The 13,271-nt window shown below is 58.4% G+C and overlaps 1 protein-coding gene across 50 annotated transcripts in view; it reads right to left on the bottom strand.

The window, feature by feature from the left end:
- Positions 1 to 13,271, bottom strand: part of RNF123 (ring finger protein 123) — a 33,104-nt gene that overhangs the window by 17,423 nt on the left and 2,410 nt on the right. For 7 of the 50 annotated variants that reach the window (XR_014823024.1, XM_084988191.1, XM_084988196.1 and 4 more), the window contains 22 exons: positions 10,866 to 10,976; positions 10,515 to 10,599; positions 8,195 to 8,274; positions 7,984 to 8,078; positions 7,577 to 7,631; positions 7,378 to 7,463; positions 7,045 to 7,131; positions 6,743 to 6,810; positions 6,437 to 6,562; positions 5,935 to 6,049; positions 5,750 to 5,854; positions 5,235 to 5,360; positions 4,998 to 5,090; positions 4,853 to 4,926; positions 3,777 to 3,894; positions 3,502 to 3,601; positions 3,226 to 3,287; positions 2,978 to 3,049; positions 2,678 to 2,798; positions 2,000 to 2,101; positions 653 to 759; positions 65 to 263 (listed from right to left, as the gene is read on the bottom strand). Coding sequence is in view for 31 of the 50 variants with exons in the window: in XM_084988191.1 (XP_084844317.1) it covers positions 65 to 263; positions 653 to 759; positions 2,000 to 2,101; positions 2,678 to 2,798; positions 2,978 to 3,049; positions 3,226 to 3,287; positions 3,502 to 3,601; positions 3,777 to 3,894; positions 4,853 to 4,926; positions 4,998 to 5,090; positions 5,235 to 5,360; positions 5,750 to 5,854; positions 5,935 to 6,049; positions 6,437 to 6,562; positions 6,743 to 6,810; positions 7,045 to 7,131; positions 7,378 to 7,463; positions 7,577 to 7,631; positions 7,984 to 8,078; positions 8,195 to 8,274; positions 10,515 to 10,599; positions 10,866 to 10,947 (2,158 nt within the window). In the remaining 19 variants the exon portion in view is untranslated. Of the gene's footprint in view, positions 1 to 64; positions 264 to 644; positions 760 to 1,999; positions 2,102 to 2,677; positions 2,799 to 2,977; positions 3,050 to 3,225; positions 3,288 to 3,501; positions 3,602 to 3,776; positions 3,895 to 4,852; positions 4,927 to 4,997; positions 5,091 to 5,234; positions 5,361 to 5,749; positions 5,855 to 5,934; positions 6,050 to 6,436; positions 6,563 to 6,742; positions 6,811 to 7,044; positions 7,132 to 7,377; positions 7,464 to 7,576; positions 7,632 to 7,983; positions 8,079 to 8,194; positions 8,275 to 10,514; positions 10,600 to 10,865; positions 11,006 to 12,122; positions 12,386 to 12,478; positions 12,529 to 13,271 lie in introns of those variants that run through there. The other 43 variants (XM_084988194.1, XM_084988192.1, XM_084988195.1 and 40 more) reach the window with 25 other exon arrangements.

Below are 13,271 nucleotides of genomic sequence, written 5' to 3'. Positions count from 1 at the left end.
TGGGGAGCTGTACGGGAGACAAGGGGATCCCTCAGGGCCAGGCCTGGCCCTGCCTGGCACCTACTGTCCTCACGGGTCCTCTGTTCAGCGCTCAGTGTGCGGACCTTCACTTTCTCCGAGGTACTCAGAGGCCGCCGTGGGGTCATCAGGCTCACAGCTGCTGTGCTGAGGAAGCGGTTGGCTCGCCCCAGGGTTGGAGAACTGAGCCAGCCGGGCCGAGGCAGGGGCAGCGCGCCCCCCACGGCCAGGGCCTGCATGGGGCGCTGTGGTGGAGAGAAGAGGCCAGGCGCCACTCAGCTCCCCGGGACCCAGGCCCACTTCGGGCTCCCCTGATTCGTGGGGCTGGGGGAGTGGGGCCTTGGGAGGGCAGCGGTTGGCTGGGCAGTAGGTCTGGAGGGCCCCATCTACCCCTCCACCTACTCCAACCCAGCCTTCACTCTGGACCCCAAGGCCCTGTGTCTCTCAGGGACTCTGGAGCAGGAGGTGCTCCCTATCACACCCATCAGTTTCTGCCTCCACCCACAGCAAGGGACCCTGCCTAGTGAGAGGCTCCTTGCCTGCATGGAGGGACAGATGCCCTGTGTGACAACCCTGCCCTCAGGATAGAGGGACAGCCCAACACAAAGCCCCCTGCCTGCCCCTACCGCGGCACCTGGGCCGCAGCGGGGGCTGGCTCCTCATCCTCATCCAGGTCATCCATGGTGGCCGCCTGGAGCTCCAGCGGGTCGATCAAGATGTTGGCCTTGGAGGCAAGGTCGTCTAGGAAGAATGGCAGGAGGAATCTCAGGCCAAGGAGGGTCAGAGATGGAACCGCTCAGGAAAGGAAGAGGGCGCCAGCTAGCCGGGCAGGAGAACTGCGAGGCCCCATTTACCCCTGTGTCTGCACTCTGTCCTCCACCTACTCCAACCCAGCCTTTGCTCTGCACCCCAAGGCCCTATATCTCATAGGGCAAATCCTTTGAGGACAGCAGAAGGTGCTCCCCGTCACATGCCCTCACTCCCTGTCTTCATTTCCGTGACCTCACTCTCTCCAGGGCTCCCCTGCTTCTCTGACTGCTCCATTGCTTCCTTCTTTGTCCTGCTCCACAAATAAAAGGAGACCCAGAGCTGCCAAGGCCTCTCCTCGTCTCACTGTGCACACTCCTCAGTGGGTCCAGGCCTTGCCACAGGCTTGTCTCCACCTCTATGCTGACAGCTGAACATACCAGCTCAGGCCTCGGTTCTGACTGCACTTCCAACAGAGCAAACCTGACCTTTTCCTGAAGCTCTTCTTCCTGATGGTGCCACATCCCCACAGCCTCTTGCCAGAAGCCTGGGGTCATCCTTGACCCCAGTGGGAGGTGCCCATCCCACCTCCTCTGTTGCCTCAACAACTCGTTTATCTCCTTTTTTGGTCCTTGCAGTCCACCCTCCAAACCACAGCAGCCAAAGTAAGCTTCTTATGACACAGGCCCCTGACCTGACTCCCTTGCCTCAGGACCATCCAAAGCTACCCCTGCCCCTAAAAGGAGCCTAATAGCCACTCTGCAGCCCACAAAACCCTCAGACTCTGCCCCCAAGACTCCCTGGCCTCACTTCCCATCACTCCCAGCCTCTCATTTTCCTCTCTGGCACACTGGCTGCTTTCAGCCTCCGGGTCACACTGGGCTGCTGCTGGCATCCCTGTCATTTCTACCATGTGCTCTCAGCCTTTTGAATTGTGGCCACTTGTGCTCATCCTTGAAAGCAGCTCAGGCAGCAAATGTACACCCCCAACCCCCGCCCCCTCACCAGGATCCCATGGTTCCCTCCTCCATCAGCACACCCATCCCCTGTTTCATTACAGGACTCCCAGACCTCCTCTGAGGTAGTTGCACGAGGAAAGGAATAGTTGGACCCAAGTCTGGATGCAGAGCAGGCCGAGACTGGGGCGCCCTCTGGTGGGCACAGTGCAGCCACGGCGGAGGTGGATCAGGTACTGCCTCCTAACCCTGCTCACTGTCCACAGGCTAGCACGCACCTTTGAGGGTCTTCCGAAGGTGGGACAGGAGGCCTCCAAGGCGCTGCAGATCAAAGTAGTCCACCTTGCCATTATAGAAGACCTGGGGTGGGATGTAGGCCTCTACGAGGAGTTGGGAGGCCAGGCCAGCAGTCAGAGCCCAGCAGAACCACAGCCTAGGCCACCGACCTGAACAGGTTTCCCCTACCAACCCCTCCACCATTTCAGGTCAATGCCAGCAACTGCACAACTTGCAATGGATGGCGGAATTCTTGGCTGTGGATCGCCCAGGGGAGAATCAGAGAAAGCCATAACCTGGCCCCATCGGAGAGCCTCTCATCCAGGCTGTGCCCACTGACTCTTGAGGACTCGGTCCCACACAAACACATGGCCCCCAGCACCTGAGAGGCCACCTGAGGCTTCCCCATTAAAAGGATGCACAGAGGGCTGGGCAGGCAAGGACTGAGGAAAGGGGCCTGTACAGAACAGGAATCCGTGCAGACTGTCAGAGCAAACACGGGCCGGGAGGTCCTAGAGTGCAGGGCTCCTATGCCCCAGTGGGTAGGACTCAATTAGGCAGGTGGTGGGGGCGGCTCCCCCACCCCCACCCTTGGCCAACACTCCACACTCCACTCCTAGGGGCTGCAGTGTACCTGGCCCTGCCCAGCCTCTACAACTCCAGGCCCTGGCCGCACTCACCCTCGCTGAAGGAGGCACGTGGGTTCGAAGCTTTGTATTCATCCCAATAGTAGCGCAGGGCCGAGATCAACCGGTGTAAGAAGCAGACCATGTACTCGGGGGGGCAGAGCATGGGCATATTCTGCAGGCACAGGGCGTAAAACATGCATTTGTGCAGCTGGAGGCCAGCCGGTTCCTTATCCAAGACCCTGCCCCAGGACCCTGGGTTGAGTCGGGGAGCAGGGCCAGCTGCCAAAAGCCTGGGTGCAAAGGCTGCAACACAGCCAAGGGTCTACGGTGGGCTGGCCTGGGGACACCTACCCCCCGGCTGCTGGCATTCTCCTGCAGAAACTTTCGGAACTTGGTCAGGAAGATGTACCTAGAAGCTTCACCCTTCAGAGGAAGGAAAGTCAGGGCTCGGGTGAGCCGAGCACAGACTGGACTGGTTGTCTCATGCCTCAGTCTGCACCCTACCACAGGGATCCGAGCCAGCCTTGCCCTCTGTCTCCAGGCCCAGTCTGGCACCCCTTACTGCCAGGGACCCACGTTAAGGCCTGAGAGTCACTCACCCCATTGTCATCTTTATTGTTCAGCAGCAGCTTCAGGATCTGGACCTGCAGTTCTTCCACCACTGAGGTGGGTGGGGAACACATCAGCCCTCCTCAGGCGGGCCCTTGCCCTCAGGCTCCCAGGGACAGGAAGGGGGAGCAGGTTGGAATCAGGGCTCCATGACCAGGGTTCCCTGGGTCCAACCTAACCATGGTCACTCTCAAGCACCCCTACCCCCAGGGAAAACACAGGCAAATCCTCCACCCCCTACCCAGTGCCCAAGCATGGGGGCCGACCTTCGATGCGCTTCTTGAGCCTCTGGCAGCCCCGTTCATATGCGCGACGCCGGAGCCGCTCCTCAGAGGTCTCATCCTTCACCTCCTTACTCTCTTTGCCCTGGGCAGGGGCAGGCGCAGGGGTAGGGGTGATGGAAGACAGCAAGATTTGTCCAGGACTTCCCAGGTCTACTTCAAAGTCCCTACTCCCACCCCAGCCCAGGAAGGGAACTCGCATGCTAAGTGCCAGGAGGCACAGACACCGCAGGCCAGTCCTTGCTGTGACCGCCACCCACCTCCCTGCCAGAGCGGTGGGGCCACCAGGTGGTGGGGATGAGCTCCTGTAGACCAGCCTCCTCCACACGCAGGGGGCTCTTGATGTAAAAGAAGACAACGGATCGGAGCACGTCGAAGCTGGTGGTTGTCAAGGCAGAGCTCCGCTCACTGCAGGTTACCCTGTACACCCTCATGAGTCCTCCCAGGGGAGCCCTCCTGAAACTTGCCCACCCCAGCTCTCTCACTCCTCAGGGTGCCATTGCTGCTGTGTGCCTGTCTCCTGACTGGGAGCCCTGAGGAAGATATGTGTCTGTTCAACCCACCAAACCCAAGTCCAACAAGTGCACGATCAAGGCCTGCCACAGGAAGATGACTGCAACCAGGTGGAGAGAGGGCCTGGCAGCCTCTCCATTTGTTTCTGCCTCCTAGAAGCTTAGACCCACAGCAAGAAGACAGCTACTAGCACAGGCTGCCCAGCCAGGGGCCGAAGCCATACTCTCCCTCCTATTCATGTAGTTCTCCATATATCTGGGAGACAGGAAGAGCTGACTCCTTAAAGATCTCTAGGAACTGCGGAACACAGACAAAAGTGGTTTTGGGAGTTCCGCCGTGGTGCAGCTGGTTAAGAATCTGACTGTAGCAGCTTGGGTTGCTGTGGAGACACTGGTTCGATCCCCGGCCCTGCACAGTGGGTTAAGGACCTGGTGTTGCCACAGCTGCAGCTCGGATTCAATCCCTGGCCTGGGAACTTCCATATGCCGTGGATGCAGCCATGGGGAAAAAAAGCAAAACAAAACAAAAAAGGGCAGTGCTTTGGCTGAAGAAGGCAGGCCCTGGAAGTCTACCTACCTCTCTGTGTAGCCCAAGAGGCTGTAACCATCTAGAAACCCCTGCTCTGGCCGGCCAGCCAGCCTGTATCCTTTGCTCTACCTTCCCTGCTATGTAGAAAGTGTGCTGGGAAGGCTAGGTCCCAGAATCACGACTAGCATAGTGGGTGCTCGGGGACCCCTGGCCAGAGGCATATGGCCCTCCCTAGCCCCTGCTGACCCCAGAGAGCACCATGTGTCTGGCCTGCCTGGCGGCAACGGGAGGATACAGGACGTTACTAAGCAGAAACTTGCGGGACTTCTCGTGGCTGAGGATGGCGATGGTGAGCTGCAGGTAGCGGATCTGTAGGGAGAGGGGGCTCAGAGTCGGCAGGCAAGGCCCAGTGGGCTCAGGGTAGGGGTGGGAGCTCCCACCTGCAGGCCCAGATCTGGGACGATGGGCGAGAACCGGTACAGCCGCAACAGGGACATCATCGACTGCTTGAGGCAGTCCTGCACCTCGTAGTCCTGGAAGAGGGAGGCCAGGCTGCACACAGACCTGCTGCAAGCGGGCCCAGGGATAGCCGTCTGCGCGGCCCCCTCCAGCACCCTCCCCTTGCCTCCCCTGTCTCCGTGGAGCCTGACATCCTGACCTGAAGTCAGAAGCCTCACCTCCATGAAGAGCCATAGGAGATCCAGGACCTGGTGCACCATGGACTGCGCCTGGGCAGGGGTGCCCCCCTCCACGATGCCCAGCAGAAAGCTCATGAGCACGGCCTCCACCAGGTACACCTTGCGCTGCACCAAGGGTAGGTAATAGTAAGGAGGCGGCCTTCTGTCCCACTCAGGGACCTCTGCCCTGGCACGTGGCCAAGGCCACAGATTCTTCGGCTTCCTTAAACAACCCCAAGATATGGATGAGCCCTTCAGACTGAGATACAGGAAAGGCTGCTGCCGTGTAGCCTACGAGGTGCAGGACTGCCTCTGGGGTTCTGCACATGGTTCCTCGGACTGTGATGTCACCAGCCCTTCATCTTCTTTCTAGTACATCCCCCATGCCCGCAGCTGGAAGCGTCCCCTCCTGCCCAGTGATGCTGCTGGACGGCGTGCACCTCAGCGTCCCAGCCCCCAGAATGGGTATTCTACCGCGGCCTACCTCTTCTCCTCCCTCCCTCACGTCCCCTCACCAGGAGCGGTGCGAAGCGATGGAAGATGTGGGCCAGTGTGAGGAGGATGGTGGGCTGGCCCTGCAACTGCCACTCAGAGCTTTCCTTCTCCAGCAGCTGCCCTTCCTGCGTGTGGGGGAGGAGAGGATGGTGAGGGGCAAAGGGCTGTAGAGATCTCCCAGTCCCCTGCCCAGACCCTGGCTCACCGTGGGGTCCAGCTCCACACTGAGCACTGCCTGGAAGCAGCCCAGCAACTTCTGTGCCCGCACCAGATCGGCGCGTGGTGGGTCTTGCAGGGGCCGGTAGCCCGCCACTGGGTAGGTGCCACAGAGTTAAGTGGGTAACACCTGATCTGAGGCTCAGAACACCCACCCCTCCCACTGAGACCCCTGTGAGGTGGGCCTGGGCTCCTGGGCAGGGCTGTGAGCCCTGACTGCCTGGTTTGCATCACAACCCTCTCACTACTCCATGGAGTCAAACTTCTCTTGTCATGACATGCTCTTCATCTGTCCAACGGAGACAACAATGGTACCCACCTAACAAGGGTGCTGTCTAAGAACTGTCCTCGGCACCCACCTAAGGTGGACCCTACTTGCTCCTCATGGCAGCAGGGCCGGCTACCAGCCCAGAGGTGGTGGAACAGGAGCCCCCTGGCCCAGCTTTCTCAAGAGCATCAAGCAGCCCACAGCCTTCTTCACAAAAGGATATCGCAGGGGACGGCTGCCAAAGTTGAAGGCCACAGACTCCTTGAAGGAGAGGCTGATGGCTGGGAAGTAGGCCATGCCCAGGCCCCTGGATAAGTTCTCAAAGGCGGTGCCTAGTGACACACCATTCCTGGAACAGAAGGGAGGGCCTGTGAGCCAGCGCAAAGAGGGATATGGCCAAAATGGACCAGGGAGCAGTCTTCTGTTGGGACTGCCCACCCTCAGGCTACCTAAGCCAGCCTGGCCCCCTTACAGGGCAGCCTGGGGATGCCCCAGAGGCCAGGCCCATGGCCAGAGGCAGGAGACTCACAGGCAGAAAGACAGAGTGCCATCGTCCAGGTCGATCAGGCAGCTCACGATGTCCCCCGCCGCCCACGCCTGCAGGGGAGGAGGCCTTACAGATATGCAGATGCCTGGCAACCTGCCCATCCCACCTCTCCAGCTGTATCTCCACTGCCACCCAGAGGAGACTGGCCACAGGACAGAAGACCCGACTCCCTGTCCCCTCCCTGGTACCCTACATTTCCTCATGGCTACCCAGTGCCCACCGGCTCCCTGCAAGCTGTGGGGATGGACAGAGGGCAGGTGGGCTGCACGGAGCCCAGTCCTCACCTTCCCATAGTTCGTCGTGGTCACGTTCCACTTGCGGACCCGGTTGCCATCGTAGGCATAGGAGTTGTGTGTATCTCCAACGCCCTCCTAGGAAGAAATGTCTGTGAGGTCCAGCCACCAACCTCAGACCTGCATGGCTCTACGGAACAGGGCTAATGTGCTGAGGGAAGCAGTGAAGGCATTTTCGGGGCTGGGTTTTTCTGGGATGGGGTGGGACACTTTCCTCCTCCAGGGGACTGTCTGGGGTTAGGACCTATGTGTGCTGGGGCAGGCAGCAGGTGCTGAGCCCTGCTGCCAGACAGTCTCCCTGGGAGCCCCCTCTCCCGCACAGACCTCCTGATTGAAGCGACAGTTGATCGTGCACCAGCCGATCTGCATGAGCCCCTGGGAGGAGATGAGCACCTCGTAGACCCATTTTCCTGGAAAAAGCCTCATCAGGCCCAGGAGGGAAACAAAGACCGCTTCCTGCCTCTGGCCTGGGCCCTCAAACCTCTTCCCAACTGCCTGGGGCCACAGTGGAGCGCTGTCTCACCTTTGTATACGCATGTGGTGGAGCGGATAGTACCAAAGTTGCTGTGTCCAATCACCTAGGTAGAGAGCAGGGCGGTGAGCCTCCTCCCAGGCACACAGGGCACCCCCCCCCGGGGGGGCCCCACTCCAACTCAGCTCGCCTTGGTGGCAATGCCTGTCATGGCCAACACCTCACTGTGCCTCAACAGGCTGGGGGGGCCTGGGCCTGTGTCATGATGACTTCTGGGCCAGGAACATGATAGGAGGAGCTCATGGCTGTGCTCGGAAGACCTTGGGGCTGGGGTCACACCAAGAGGGTTTCAGGGCTCTCTAGGAGGGTTTTGGGGTTGGGGACTCAATGGGCCCCATGAAGAGAGGTAGAGACCAGGCCCATATCGGGAGGGGACCCCATGCCTTGCTCTCACTTACCCCCAAGAGGTCATCATCCACCAGAAGAAGCCCCTCGAAGCCACCCGTGTGGTCGAGGACCACAGTGGATGGGCCAAGTCGCCCTTCAACCTGTCCTTTAAAGGAGAGAGGAGGGTGTGGGGCCGGGCCAGGCACAGGGTCTGACAGATACAGAGAGTGCGCTGAGCCCCCAGGCCCAGCCTGGTTCCCCATCACAGAAGCTGTCACGTACCCTGGCTCTCTTCCTCCTCATCGTCCACACGTAACAGCTGGTCCAGATGTTCTGGGAGATTCTGGAAGTTCAGAGGTTTCCTGGGGAGAACAAGAGGCTGTGAGGGGACCAAAAGTCCTCAAAACCAGCCAGATGACACTGAACCCCTCTCCTGAGCTTAGGAAGGTGGCTGCCCAGAGTCCAGAAAAAGGGCTGTGTCAATCCCAGATTCTGGCAAGCTGGGGATCAGAAGACTAGAATATTTCCTAAATTTGGTGGACCTCAAGACAGTTAAAAAAAAAAAAAAAAAAAAAAAAAGCCCTTCCCAAATCTTAATCCTTTCATCTGTAAAAACAGAAATCAGTATGTCAGAGATGATGTAAAAATTCCAGAGAATAATGCTCCTTGCATAGCCCATAACCTGCCCACTCTGGATGGTGGCTTTTTTTTTCTTTTTCTTTTCTTTTCTGCCTTTTCTAGGGCGGTACCCGCAGCATATGAAGGTTCCCAGGCTAGGGGTCTAATCAGAGCTGTAGCTGCCAGCCAAAGCCACAGCCACAGCAACACGGGATCCGAGCCGCTTCTGGGACCTACACCACAGCTCACAGCAACGCCGGATCCTTAACCCATTAAGCGAGGCCAGGGATCGAACTTGTGACCTCATGGTTCCTAGTCAGATTTGTTAACCACTGAGAAGTGCCCATCCCCAAGATGGTCAGGACCAAGATCAGCTAGTCCAGCCCTTGACCTCAAGCCTATAGTCCCAGGCAGGGAAGCCTCTGTGTGGTATGAGACATGTCCTGGGAGGAAAAGGGCTCAGCTCTTTTAGCTGCTGGCTGGCTCTATCCTCTATAGAAGAGCAGAGCACATGGCCTATCTGTCACCTGCCCCAGCTAAGGGGGCTAGAAGAACCTGTCTGAGTGGCCCCCGCATTCTCCCAGCGCATATGCCCAGAGGGAACAGGGCTGTGTATAACACTGGCCAGCTCCATCCTGAGCTCAGCTGCTAAGAATAGCAGGGAATGGTGTGGTGGTAACTAGCAGGGCTCAAAGAGCAGGGGCCTCATGCCCATCTGGATCCATCCCACAGATTGCTGGCACCTGCTCCTCCACCTCTAATCCCCACTCCATCCATCCCCTAGAGAGTAGGCTCCAGAAGGGGGAGATGGGCCAAAGCACTCTCTGCCAAGGTAGCTTCAACCCAGGCACAGGGACCACATGTTCCCCTGCCATGAGCTTCCACTAACCTGGAGCTGCAAGAGGGGGCAACATACGAAGCCTCCTCCCCACTTCTGCTGAGCCCCAAGCTGAGGCCAAGCAGCAGCCATATGATGGGTTGCCTCGCCAGGAGGATGGAGGCTGTAGCTGACCCTATCTCCGAAAACCCCAACTGGCGCACAGGTAAAGGAGGCTTCCGCAACAGCACTTCCTATGGGGACCGCTTGGGAAGGCTGCTCCAGTCATGTGCCTGCTCTCATGTGCCGCACTGAGCGCCTGCAGGCATGGCCTATTTGGCCAACCCCAGCACTTGCCTGCCCTTTCTGGACTGCCCACGTCCCAGTCCAGGGTTCTGTGTCCACACACCACTGACTAATGGTTCTGCCACCTGCTCTCCCTCCTGGCAGCCATGGCACCAGTGGCAGCAGAATCATTTCTGGTATCACATGAGGTAGCGATCAGATGGCCCTGGGAATGGGCCAGGACTGGGGTTGGGGTGGAGGTGGGCAGCAGCCCTCAACAAGTAGAAATCCTTGGGCCATTACAGCCACTGAAACAGAACAGGCGACAATGCTGCCCTCTGTGCCTACCCAGAGAGTGGAGATTGTGGAAGGCAGACTAGCCCTGGCTGGCAAAGGGGCTGGGGCATAGGGACACCCACGCCTCCCCATAGGGAGGAAGACTGTACAGAACCCTTTGAAGAAATAATTCAGCAGGAGTCTTAAGAGTGATTACAATTCAAAATAAAGGGCTGGTGGGGTCTGTGCTTTACAGATCAAGCAGAGGCTACAGAGGGCCAAGGTGGGGCAGAGGTGAGGGCAGATGCACTTGGGGCCAGATGCTGAGTGTGAAATAGGTATGAAGTGCTATGCTGAATGCTGAGTGTACACCACATGCCTAACCTCCACTATGAACTTAGGAGGAAGGCACTAGCACTGCCAGGCAAAAGGAAGAAATGAGTCCAGAAGGCAGATTCTCTGGCGGCAGATCTCACAACCAGAAGTGGCAAAGCAAGAACAGAACCCAAGTCAGCCTACCCAGAGCCTAGGCCTCCTTTCCACAGCGCAGCCCCCAGCCTCTGGTGTGGTCCCAGAGAGTGAGGGGGGAGATCCACCCGGCCATACCTGCTGGTAGCTGTCGTGGATGCATGATCAGCAGAGGAAAAGATGCGGTGCAGGTAGTCATTCAGTAGCTTCTCATGCACGATGCCTGGGCCACAGGTCAGAGGGAGAGAAGGGATACATGGTCAGTGTGGCTCCCAACCCAAACTGGCCACAGAGGCTCCTGGTCATTGCCAAGCCACAATGGGCAAATAAGCAGTCAGTTGGGTGCCCTGCTCTGTGGCTGCCAGCAGAGAAGAGCTGGCTCACAGGCACGGGGGTGCAGGAAGGTCTGAGGCTCAATGGACCTGGGATTTTGCTGCCTCTGCCTCCTCCTCCTTCCCTCAAAACAAGGAGCCTCCTCCCAGCCCTTACCTGTGACCCTTGACTTCTCAGCATCTGAGGTCAGCCTGTAGCTCTTGCGGGAGAAGGACATACCGGCCCCCTTGGACGCCATCTTTCATCTCTTGTGGGCAGCCAGTGGTCCTGAGGGCTCAAGTAGAGGCAGGGCTGGTCTTTACAAAGCCAGGCAGGGGCCCCCATATTAACCTCAGTCCTGGGGTATTGGGAAGGCTTGGGAGAGGTGAAGCCAGTGCATGCACACTCACACACACATCCACACCAACCCCGTGCAGAGGAAAGCAAGAGCTTCCACCTTCCTACACAGGGAGAGTGAGTAGGGGTCTGGGCCCATGTGACAGGGCCCCACCACGTCCCAGTACTCACACAGGGCACAAGAGAAACCAGGCACCAGATATGTATATTTGCTAAACCAAACTAAATGCCTCAACCCAGTGGGAAATGAGACCAAAGCATCCAAGGTGAGATAGGCTGGGGCAGAGCCCCCGTCCCTCTCAGCCGTAAGCCACACTGGATCCAAATTGGAAGAGAGAATCCTACACCAAGGAAAGTTCACGCTCCGAGGCCTTGATGCCATCTCCAGCTACAAGTCCTGCTGACACCCCAGACCGGGATCCCCTTTCTCAGTCCCAAGATCCTCCCTTCTCCATTCCAAAGGCCTGCTAGTTTTCCTGTTCTCTCACACACACACACACACACACACACACAGCCTCCTGTCCCATCAGACCACTACCCTTGTCCCAAATGCAGATCCCATTGGTCTTCCCACTGCTGTCCATGCCTCACATGCCATAGTGCAGCTACTTCTGAAGCTGCACTAAGCAGCTGGTGCCAGCCTCACTGTTCTAGAGCTGTGCTGTCCAACACAGTAGCTACTAACTATGCATGGCTATTCAAATTTGAAAGTTTAAAATTTAAAAATCAATTTCTCAATTATATTAGTCACATTTCAAGGATTCTGTGGCCACATGTGGTTAGTGGTTACTGGACTAGACGCTGAAAATAAACAACATTCTCGTCATTACACAAAGCTCTACTGGCCAGAGCTAATCTAAAGCCTGGTTCTCCAGCACTGCCTTAGACAGCACTCCTTTTTCTTATCTCACCCTAAACAGGTCCTCTAGCTCCTGCCACACACCCTTGCCCACTCACAGTGCACACCACGCCTGCCCCTTGGGAAAGTGACTCTCGCCCTGATGCCCACCACTGGCCCTCTCACACCAAAGCAGGTGCAGGACAGATTAGACGTGGTCACTGATCTGATGAGCAAACCTTCCAGACATCCACTCGGGGTGTCAGGTGCTGAGGATACAGGTGAGAGGTGGACCTTGGCTTGGCTCGGGGGTCCCTGCCACGTAGACCCTGGTCAGCCCCGCCGGGGGATCAGGGCTCAGAACCAAACCGACCCCACCTAGGAGCCCAAGGACGCGAGGGTAGCGCTTCTCTTCCCGAAGTCGTCTCCGCCCGGCCTCAAGCTCCAGAGGCTCTTCCAGGCCAGCTCCAGCCTAGAGTCCTGCACCACGGGCTGCAACCCCCTGCACGGGAAGCACCCTCATGCTAGACTGGCCGGGCCGCAACGGAAGCTGCGGGGACCCGCCCCTCTTGGGCCCCCGTCGCCCCTCACTCACCCCCAGCCTCGGCCGTGGCGTCCCGGCTCACAACATCCGCCCAGCCTCTCGCCTACGGCGCCCGTTCAGGGCCAAACCGCGATTCTGCCGCGCAAGCGCATCGGCCCGCGCCCGGCCTCCGCCAGAGGGCGCCACCTGCAGCCTCCAGCTGGAATGTCCCGGCCCCTGCCTTTTGCCCAACCGCCTCACTGCCCAAATGCCTCCGACCCTCGTCTACTTAGGAGGCGCTCCTAGCCCAGTCTTGTCGCCACGCTGAGTCCTAGGAGACCTTGGCCTCCTACCTCAACTCCTACCGGTATTTGGAGGCCCAGCCCAGAGGTCCCCTCGGACGTCTGAAAGGCTGCTCCTCCCAGGGTCCCTGGTACCTGTCAGCCTCACTTCCATTCAGGCCAGACAAATGACCTCGCTCATCTTCCCTGGGATAGCATCTCTGGCAGAGCAAGGGGAGCTCGGTGGGCTCTGCTGCCAGGGGTGTGGGTCGACCTGCCTCCAGCTGGGGCTAAGTCAGCAAAAGGGGTAAGCTGCTTAGGGGGTTGGGTAGGGAACTTGACTTTACAGGAGAAAAGTTGAGGCTCAGAAAAGTTAAATATCACCACTTATGCTGGGGGCTGGGGGCTGAGGGCTGGAACCCGGCTCTGGCAGCAACCCCATACACACTGCTCTTCCTTTCAGAGCAGCCTAGGCTGTAGGGATGCCCCTGCCCTTCCCCAGCCCCAGCACCTCAGGTGTCCCCATTAAACCTTTCCAACACTGTCCACTACATAGGGAGGCCTCTTGGGAGCTAGCTGTGCCA

The sequence above is a fragment of the Sus scrofa genome, chromosome 13 (assembly GCF_054392235.1).
Source record: "Sus scrofa isolate SSC_HxYL_T2T_F1_AM1 chromosome 13, Sscrofa_HxYL_maternal_Yorkshire_Landrace_v2.0, whole genome shotgun sequence".
In the NCBI taxonomy this organism is placed as follows: domain Eukaryota; kingdom Metazoa; phylum Chordata; class Mammalia; order Artiodactyla; family Suidae; genus Sus; species Sus scrofa.
This window is presented reverse-complemented; position numbering and strand designations above follow the sequence as displayed.